At 40.3% G+C, this 10,603-nt stretch overlaps 3 protein-coding genes across 4 annotated transcripts in view; 1 reads left to right on the top strand and 2 right to left on the bottom strand.

The window, feature by feature from the left end:
* LOC106805059 (mitogen-activated protein kinase kinase kinase kinase 3-like) overlaps window positions 1–7,498 on the bottom strand; it is a 10,691-nt gene extending 3,193 nt beyond the window's left edge. Inside the window, exons 1-4 of one of the 2 annotated variants that reach the window (XM_014806533.1) lie at window positions 7,377–7,498; window positions 2,839–2,943; window positions 1,901–2,105; window positions 714–883 (exon numbers count right to left, since the gene is read on the bottom strand). In XM_014806533.1, the coding sequence (XP_014662019.1) occupies window positions 714–883; window positions 1,901–2,036 (306 nt within the window). In that variant the 5' untranslated portion in view covers window positions 2,037–2,105; window positions 2,839–2,943; window positions 7,377–7,498. Of the gene's footprint in view, window positions 1–713; window positions 884–1,900; window positions 2,106–2,838; window positions 2,944–7,352 lie in introns of both variants that reach the window. The other variant, XM_014806532.1, reaches the window with a different exon arrangement.
* Window positions 7,499–7,714: 216 nt separating this feature from the next.
* Window positions 7,715–10,603, top strand: part of LOC106805060 (protein DEK-like) — a 9,151-nt gene continuing 6,262 nt past the window's right edge. The window contains exon 1 of the mRNA XM_014806534.1: window positions 7,715–7,822. Coding sequence (XP_014662020.1) covers window positions 7,784–7,822 — 39 coding nt within the window. The 5' untranslated portion in view covers window positions 7,715–7,783. The remainder of the gene's footprint in view (window positions 7,823–10,603) is intronic.
* LOC106805061 (ribonucleoside-diphosphate reductase subunit M2 B-like) overlaps window positions 8,748–10,603 on the bottom strand; it is a 14,257-nt gene continuing 12,401 nt past the window's right edge. Inside the window, exon 10 of the mRNA XM_014806536.1 lies at window positions 8,748–8,758. The gene's annotated coding sequence lies outside the window, so the exon portion shown is untranslated. The remainder of the gene's footprint in view (window positions 8,759–10,603) is intronic.

Raw genomic sequence — 10,603 nt, forward strand, 5'->3', positions numbered from 1 at the left:
GAGAGAGAGAGAGAGAGAGAGAGAGAGAGAGAGAGAGAGAGAGAGAGAGAGAGAGAGCGAGAGAGAGCGAGAGAGAGCGAGAGAGAGAGAGACATATGTAGCAACATGTGTAGCAGCATGTGAAAACCACGTCAGAAACGTTGCATTACATAAAACATCATGACAAACGAACACTAACCCATAATGTACTTAAAGCTTGAAATCTTGCTTTACACTCTATACATGTATATATACGTTATCAAGAGCATATAAAGAAGGAGAGCGTACAACGGTAAAATGCTGAAACCATGTTGCAGTATTAGTCGAATTAATAAACTTTCCCCGTTTTATTTTGACGATTCTTTGCAGTATCATTGATCAGCTGTCCTACCTTGTTCATATAAAACAAACCGCATGTTCCTACGATTCCTAAATACCAGATTTTCACCGCTTATTATCTCAGCGTAGGGGCATCGTAGGGACATGCGGTTTGTTTTATATGAACAAGGTAGGACAGCTGATCAATAATACGTCAAAATAACATGGGGAAAGTTTATTAATTCGACTAATACTGCAACATGGTTTCAGCATTTTACCGTTGTACGCTCTCCTTCTTTATATGCTCTTGACGTTATACATCTGACTACTGGTGATAAACAGTGAATCATTCCTGAACATAATAACATACTATATATTCTTTAATATATAGAATATAATATAATCTAGGCATTAACCTGGAGCGATCCACCACCGCAGTATTCCATGGCTATCCAGAGTTTGTCGCGTCGCAGGTAACTGCCGTAGTAAGCCGTGATGTTGGGATGCTTGCAGTCCTTCATCATCAGAATCTCCTGACGGATGATGGAGAAGTCATCACCTGGCTCCAGCTTGATAACTTTGATAGCTGAAATATATATATATATATATATACATAAGCATCATGTATATCCACAAACACACACGTACGCACACACACGTACGCACACACACGCACGCACACGCACTAATATATCCATATGGACATTTATACATGTATAAGTATAACAAATATATACTTTTAAATTCCATTGCAGCAAGCAGCTTGTTCAACAATCATGCGTTAGTGTACTCTAATCTAGTGACATGGATGCATTTTCATAAATAATAACATATAAGACTAATGATTATTAATTAGCAATAACATTTAATTATTAAATACGTGATTTTATGCATATATAATTGATTCAGTGCAAATTGCTGGTACTTGGATATTTTTCTGTATACGTGCACACACGACAACAACAAATGAATTCATAGTGTGCATCGTAAACGAGTTCCTCCTGATTGCATGCATAATTAAGTACCCAGGATGTACAGGAATCAATGATGATCCCTACAGGAAACAAGCCACAACATGCATTGCTGAAATTGGGTCATAAACATGATAAAACATCTATTGGCTAACTCACTGGTTAGCTTAATAGATTTCTATCCTACTTTCCACTCATTTTCTATAACGTATATGACAAATGACATGAAACAGAGAGTTTCCCTGGTTCCTAAAATACCCAAATCTATATGTGGGCTTCGCTTGTTGTGCTCTAAACAAATCCTTGCAGTTAAGCAATAACAAGAAATAATCACCAGTAGCTAAACTCCAGTATGAACCACTTTCATGTCAAGAAACTATCACCAAGTGACTAAGTTATCACGTACAAATGAAGCATCTGGCCACGACCGACATAGCGACCAGCATTATCCGATCATACATCACGCTCGACACAATGCGAACAGTTAACTGATTAATAATAAATAATAAAGTATAAGTATAATAAGTATAGCATAAGTAAGTCGAGGCCACGACCACGAAAAATGCAAAATCGACACAACGCAAACAATTCACTGATTTTGTGTCGCAGTAAAGAAGTTGCAACCAGCTTACCCGCTAACTCGCCAGTGTCTATGTGGCGCGCTTTGTACACGTCGCCATACGTCCCACTGCCGACTCGCTGAATCAGCTCGAAATCCTCCTGTGGGTTTCGCCGGGAGATGTCCGGCCCGACAACTGCCGCGCACATTGCTGCGGAGGACTGTTGTACACGTTAGTCAAGTGCTGTTCAATCTCAGAGCTGTGCTCTCAACATCATCTGCAATGACGAACGCAATTAATTCCTCGAAAAAATAACAAATGAACGTGAGAATGAAATCACAATCAGTTAATGAATTTGCAGTGAAGGTTAGATGATCTTTCACATGTGACCTTTCTTCACGTGTGCCTGATCTTGATGACTACAACAGCAAGTCCATTAATATCCGATTGATCATCTAGGCATCATCTAGGGCAGTGGTTGGCAAACTTTTCAGAGCGAGGGCCGCATCAGTGGGCCATGAAAAGTCAAAGGGCCGCACCTTTTAAAATCGGGCGATGCGCTCTAAGATAACAAGGAGAGGAAGCATTTATCATCAGGCAATGAAGTATTATGAGATACGAAAATAGCTGCGCCACGTTATTTTCAAACAAGTAATAATCTTCAGCAGACTTAAACCTTCTCACTACAACCGTATTTCAAATGGGGTCAAAACCGGGTCCGGGATCACGATGCACCCGCTGTGGCATAGGTCACTGCCCATCATTGATTGACAGGGCCTGCTCATGACATTTCAAGTCAGCTTACTGCATCTAGAGGGCCAGCACGAATTCATTACCACACAGAATAGTGATCGCTTCTCCCTATATATAAATGAGCCATGGTTATCTTCTAGTATTATCACATAAAAAAGGATTGAGGTGCAAACTTCTCACGAAATCAGTATCAAGACAGAGACATAACTACAATGCATCTCCACATTTGCTCTCATCACAGCGCGCTGCAATCGTACCTGATTAACGAGGGATAATTTGCTTGCAGCCTCTATCTGCTGTCATCTCATGATGTGCTACAGGAGAGACACCAACTCACCGAGATCACTGTCCACTCTACGATTCTGAAAGACATGCGATTTGCGATGAATTTTTTAAAAATCTTTAACATTTTTTATTGTAATATCTTACTCATTCAAGACTATCCTCAACACATCACTGGCACATAACGGCGTTTAAGTCCGGATGAAGAGACTAGGAGCCGTCAGGCAGGCATTACCTCCAATCTAAATTTAGCAAAACCTAAAAATCTCTTCAAGACTATGCTATAAATATTGTACACTGATATCATAGGTTACGGTGTTTGACAACAAAACTGGAAGTTGATTGCAGCTGCTTACACTTGCTACCACGTGGTCACGTGCAATATTTTAAATGTTTAATCATGGTACTTGCTTGCCTATGTCAAAGCTACTGCTAGTGTTCAACACTTTTACAGGATGTGATAAAAAAAAATGGAGGCAATTTTTGTACAAAAGCTGCAAAATACATTTTGAAGAATGATTCAACCCTATGGCAAATTAAAACTAAATGACAAATTGCCATCTAATTTCTGTTGTTGCAAGCGAGTACTAACTAATTCCTCAACCTCACTCTAACCTAACCACACCTCCAACTTACTCTAAATGATATATGTACATACAAACATTTTTACGTAAACGAACACAGCAAAGATGTGAGATTTACATAAGCACACGTGGGCAGTTACTCTAGTTTTCCATTTGTGACTAAAAATAACTTTAGTGGCTCAAGTTTTGGCTAAAACTTAGAAACAACACACAGAGTAAAGGGAGCCATGTATTGAATAGCAGCTTTCTGAGTGAAGCTTAAAAAGGTATTATCAGAGCATACCCTGTTATAAGACAAAACATTGATAATTCAGATTATCAAATTAGCTGAATGCAGGAACGTTTGTTTGAAAACCATAGCCTTGCATTTCTGCCAAGATGCTATTGAAAACCAAGCATACTTAACCTGTGCAGGTGTTTAAAATACAAAATTATTTACTATGAAAATAGAATCACAATGCAGAATATTCACTGCTTAATACAACAGGTCAGGTCACTGGGTTGGTGTAGTAACAACACACTAAGTAAACGTACAGTCCAGTCAAGTGTCTTGGTGAAGGCCAAAAATATAAAAGGCACACTTACGTGACTGAGACATACGAGCGTACATGAATACCAGCAACACGACACTCAAGGTATAGACATCCTAGATACTGAATTATCATCTACGACTCATCGTTGACTCATTCTCTTATCCACATCTTTGTTGGTTTGATAGACTAAACTCGTTTAAAAGTAAAATCATTACAAAAAAAGAAAGCAGCAAAATGATCCCAGGCAACTGAAGACATATGCAGCAAGAAATTCTAAGTGCAGTATTTTTTACACATATTCTTAGTATTTCTATTCTGCGTTACAAGTAATCATGAGTAATCGGAATGCAATTCAAAGCTATGGTATGCGCTGACACGCATCTGGCACAAGTGCCAGTAAACCATTTTCACTCTTGTGACTGTCCTTTGCGTAACCAAACAGTTGCATGAGAGATACAGAAAGGTGCTTTTGAACCGATGATTGTGAATGAACTTAGACATGATAATGGACAGTTGGCATAAAATATGCATTTAGTATACAGACTTACACTTACACATTAGACATTATCTATAACTTAATTGCTGATCACAGATGCAGACTGCAGTCACAACCACACACATGTTTATCAGACAGAAATTGACAGACTGCATTGAATCGATTTACTAGTGGCATTTGCTACTTGCATAGTGTTTATTTGCCAGAGTGATATCAGAGTGATATGAGAGAGCTCTAAGGAGTGGCAGCAATTGGAAGACAGGCTTAATCACGACCTTGGGTTCAGCGTGACTGATTGAAAAATAAGGACTGACGACAAACTGAATACGGATTACTTCATAAGTATTGATTTAAAGTTACAACGAATATAAGTTACCCAATGGCATTGACATTCACTTCCTGTTTTAATATGATTTATTTGTGTCAAAGATTGTTTGAATGAAAAGCATGTTTACTACAAAATTTAAGCAGGCTTCCTAATGTTTAATATAAATTAAAGCAAAGCAGCAAGCATAGGAATGAGTCTCAGACAGCCTAAAATAAAAATTGTTCAGGAGCCCCCCTCCCCCACCTCCCAAGACTCAGCTACTAGCCATGGTGCTTCGGCACCATAAGGGCTGGTTGATATTGTCAAGGGATGTAGACTTTACAGATTGCTAGCCCAGTTGGCTTGTGACGATTTTCGGTTAGTTTCATGCCCTGGTGATATAGTCCCTAGAAACAAGTGAGCTACTAAGGACATTCAGGGTAATCTGCACAGTTTGGCCAAATAAAGCATACAGAGTTTAGGTGAATAGTGGCTCAGGTCTACAATGGACCACCGTGTATACGTCAGCACCGCAATCACCTTCTAATCCTAATCCAATCATAATAGGGCACTATCAAATTAGCAATCAGATTTGAGCATGCTTACTAAGCTAATGGCATATCGTGTATGACAAGCTTTAAGAGGGGCTTATGTTGCGCTTGCGAGCCGACTCGACTGGAAGCAACTGGCTGGAATTCACTGCGACTGTATTGCTTAGGTCGGTCGACTGCGACGCGACTGCCTGCGACTGGCCGCCACTAGTTGCTCAGAATAGAACAGTGGGCAACTGGACGCAACTAGTCGCTGCTGATCGCTTCCAGTTGCTCGAAATCCAGTTGCTTCCAGTCGAGTCAGCTCGCAAGCCCGACATAAGCCCCCCTTTAGGCTAAAAGTATTAAAAACATGTGATACCATCAAAACATCAAATTATCCCTTGGACTTGGAAAAACTACCTAGAGCCTGCCACACAAACAGCTATTTAACTTTTCATTACGTGTTTAAGCCAGCAGCCCTAATGCATGGAGGTATTTCTGGGCCTGGGCCAGGGTTCTAAAGAAGACTTGACTACAAGTAGGTAGAATGGATAAACTGTACTTCGATAACACTGCATTAAGTGGTGCAGTAAAATAGAGTTAAGTGACTAATACTCCAACTGGAACTGTCTGTGGCAGTTCAATTTGAGTACCAAATAGTATGTGACTATGAGAATATATTATGGTATATGCACAACTTATTGCAAAGTTATGTACTTAAATGATGCATATATATGTCCCTTGATTTAACTTGAAATTCCATAAGGTAGTGGGCTAGATCATGCACACTACCTACCTAATAAACTACACCACTTGTCAGTCTCCGACAAACATAATTTCCTGCAGAAGTATTAGGGTTTAAATGTTAGAGTAAAACAGTTGGGAAAATGGATCAACTTTGCATTTTTAGCTAATAACTGCACACCTGTGCACAAACTGTTGAGAGTTATCCACCTTCAAGCTGCCTGATTTGATTTTTATTGAATCTGATCTCCTGCCTTGGGCCCTATACACACCGTTACTGTTACTTAGCCACAACAAATTATGGTCAAAACCTATCTTCAGCTTTGTGCATCTAGGTGTGAAGTTGTTTAGCAAAATACACATTTTTGAACCAACTATTTTACTCTACAATGGAAGCCCTTCCATTTCTGCAGGAAATGCAATGCAGAAGAAAATGACAACTGTTTAACGTGGGAGAGGCATACTTTAGCCTAGTACTAAGTAGGCATACTTTAGTACTTTTAGAGTTTAGTAGTAGTTTTAGTATCGTTTAGTAGAGTAGATAGGCGGTGTGCATTACGTAAGACACTAGACTAGTCACTACACTGTACGCAATCCTTGTTCTCGGCCTAACCGATTCATTTATTGTCATGCACACAATTCATTACGATGATCAATAGTGTCGGTAATTTTAACATTTTATTCAATTTGTCATCACTAGGATTAGTAATACTAATAGTAATACTATATAGTTACTAGTACTAGTAGAAAGCCAGAAATACCGCTACCAGTACCAGTACCAATACCACTACGACTACCAGTGTACCACTACCAGTGGCAGTGTACCACTACCAGTGGCAGTGTACCACTACCAGTGTACCACTACCACTACCAGTGTACCACTACCACTACCAGTGTACCACTAGGCACTACCAATAGGCAATACCAGTGTACCACTACCACTAGGCAATACCAGTGTACCACTACCACTACCAGTACCACTACCAGTGTACCACTACCACTACCAGTACCACTACCAGTGTACCACTACCACTACCAGTGTACCACTACCAGTGTACCACTCCCACTACCAGTGTACCACTACCACTACCAATGTACTACTACCACTACCAGTGCACCCCTACCACTGACTGAGTACCAGTACCAGTTTAGTGAGTTACCAGTCAGAAACGTTACGTGCAATATACGCAGTACTACTGAGTACTGGTACTGGTACTGGTAGGCTACTGTACTGGTGCACAGTTTAGTGAATGAACAAAATACCAAGGTAACAGCCCTAACAAGCGGATTACCTATACGATAGGGCGGCTGCTTACATAACAAATTAACATTTCCTTTATCCGAGCTCTATATAAATGATACTATACTTGAAGTACGCTTGTAAATGGGAACATTAATATTAATAACATAAGACTGATAAGGGTAGGTAAGCGAAGATGGCGGCTAATTCTCGTAACTGCGAGAAATTGGAGTTACTTGAAAACAGATATAGGGATTTATCGGATTAAAGATATAAATTATTAACAAATTATTAGTAGAAATAAAATGACCAATTCAACTTTTTGGAAAACCATATGATTTATGTAATAATTTCTTTGAATAAAACCAAAAGAACCAATGATCAATCTTCTAACAGATTAATGTAACTGGTAAATGCAATGTAATTGGCTGTGCTTGGCAGCCATACGCTTTTCCCGCCATTCCGCAAATCAAGCTGACGAAGATGGCAAAGCCGAAAGCCGCATCTTTCTCAGAAGAGGAGGTACGCATTAGTATCTATACGTAATACATAACGGAAATTCATAAAACAAACTATGCGGTTCGTAAAATGTAGAAAACTTGTTCCCATACGAAGGCGTTTTCCCAGTTTCAATTGCTCTTCGTTACAACTCTGTCAACTGTCCCCCTCCCACTCACTCAGTCACTGCAGCTCATACTCATACTCATACTCATAGTCATACTCATAGTCATACTCATAGTCATAGATAGTCATACTCATACTCATACTCAGTCATACTCGTACTCATACTCAGTCATAGTCATACTCATAGGGTCTATGTCCCCCAGGGTAGGCCTACTGCCGGAACGTACCCTGGGTACGGTCTGGTATACCGGAACGTACCCTGGTAACTATTTGATAGGGTTAGGGAGTAGAGGTAGGCGATTCCCTAGACTCGTTACTCGTTCGTGTAATACTAATAGTGGAGTAGGCGAGGTACGGTCCGGCATATTTATTTATGATATTACTAGATAGTACCAGGGTACGTTCCGGTATACCGGACCGTACCCAGGTTACGTTCCGGCAGTACCCCTGGGTGACATAGACCCTCTCAGTCACACTGCACCGGAGTCGTAGATACAATAATGTAACCCAACAAGAGTAGGGTTACTACGCGAGCCTATTGGCTATTCTTTTCTTTGGAGGAACCCCTGAGTGATTCACTCAGGGCAGTTTTATGGTGCGTTTTTCGAGACTAGAACTTCCAAACTGGGTTTATTCTAAACACGAACCTTTCTCCGCTATCCTGGGACTTACTATGTATCACAATACTCTGTATTAAACTAATAATAATATAACCTAGCTGTTACAAAATTTCGAAGTGACGAGTGGCGATATTTCGAGCGCCATTTCTGTTGACCTGTGACGTACGCATTCCCAATGCGCATAGCATTCGGCTAACTTCAGCTCCTGTGTTGCCTGACATGCTGGCTCTGGTGACGCCATGACTGACAGCAGGCATCCCATGATGCATTCGATCTTGGAGTCGAAGTTAGCCGAACGCTATACACATTGGGAATGCGTACGTCACAGGTCAACAGAAATGGCGCTCGAAGTATCGCCGCTCGTCGCTTCAAAATTTTGTAACAGGTTATATTAGTTTAATACAAAGTATTGTGATCAGCCTAAAAATTACTTTTTTTTTACGAGTGCTCTTTTAATTTTGTATGAAAAAAAGAGCTCTCGTAATTTTTTTTATGAGAGCTACTTTAGGCTTGGCCAGAGCTACTTTTTCATAGCCTGATTTTGTTAAAATTTTCATAATTTTGATGCACGGACTCTAATAATGTCTCAGAAGCCAGAAATTGTGTCTATAATTATCGTAAAGGTGTTTCCCAAATGAAAGTCAAGATTATGCTTTGGCGAAATCGACGAGGTCAACAATCATTCATAATGGTGACAAAATCACGGAGGCCGGGTTTACATGCATGTTGCTGTATGCATGTTGTGTACAAAGTATGACTGCATGCACTGATTGTCTCATTCGCATTATTTTGTTCATTCAAATCTCGTCGCAGCAAGGCAGCTTATGTCTGTGCAAAAAAATGCAAGGGACGGGTGGAAACAGTACTGAACAAGTTCTAGTTACTATTACTAATACTAACACAACTAGTTGAATTAGTAATATTATTCGTAATAACCTAAGACCCTTAGGCAGGGATGAGAATCTTCTGCGGATCCGCGGAAATCCGCGGATTTCACAGTCCCAGGGTCGTTTTTGTGAAACGTCTAAATCTGTTGAGAGAAAATTTTAGGGGGGTTAGAATGTACAAATTTTTATTTTACAGTCCAACAGTACCTTCATTTAATAACATTGTAATATAGTTTGCTTTACAATATAGACACGGCTTAGTTCACTGTTTGAGATTGTCAGACGTTGGCCAGTGTGTGCATTTATTTGACGCTGCAAGTGTGTGTGTATGTGATGTGTGCCGCGCGTGCTACGCAGGCCGGATATAATACGCGATCGATCGATCGTGTACATCAAAAGCTGCCGCGTCACGCGTGGCCTTGAGGCTCATTTTATGGAGTAGCCGGCCCAGGCTCTGCGACTGTTTCACGTGGTAGGAAACGTAGGTACGAACTGTTTCACTTCTCGCCAATGAAGTTGAAAGTTCTGTTTATAATACATATATATACATAACCATAAAAGGTGGTGTCGCGAGCTGCCTTTTTCGGTGACCTTTGAAAACGATAAAAAATTAATGTCGCGCGATCGCGCCCTAGCTCCTAGGGTGTTAGGAATATTATATCGTGCGCGCAAGGGAGGATTTTTGGGCAACCTTTGGCGTAGCAAATAAAGCGTTTCCTTTCCTGATGTCTGATCACTGTGGGGCTCACAGACTTGCCTTGCAGCAGGACAAGTCGCTAAAGTTGTTCAATATGATAAAATATCTACTGTAGTGACCAGAAACAAATTTGAAACTGCCTGGACAATGAACATCTTATATTATATAAAGGTTAGCCTTTGGGACATTGTGGAAGTGTACATTAAAATAATTTTGTTTGCAGAATGGAAGTAAATTTTTGTGTTGATTATTAATTCTAGTGTTAGGATAATGACAGTGCAATATATACTCCCTGCACTGTACTGTAATATGCTCTGTAACAATTCTGTTCTGTATGTGTCTCCTAATGCAATTTTATGCCTTGTAAGTTGTGAAAATTCAAAAACTTTCTGAACCCCCTGACATGCAGGCTTCACCCAGGTCCCTGCACCTGCCCGCTAACCCCCCACCCCCCCCCCCCACCGCTGGATCCCGG

The sequence above is a fragment of the Priapulus caudatus genome, unplaced genomic scaffold (genome assembly GCF_000485595.1).
Source record: "Priapulus caudatus unplaced genomic scaffold, Priapulus_caudatus-5.0.1 Scaffold98, whole genome shotgun sequence".
In the NCBI taxonomy this organism is placed as follows: domain Eukaryota; kingdom Metazoa; phylum Priapulida; class Priapulimorpha; order Priapulimorphida; family Priapulidae; genus Priapulus; species Priapulus caudatus.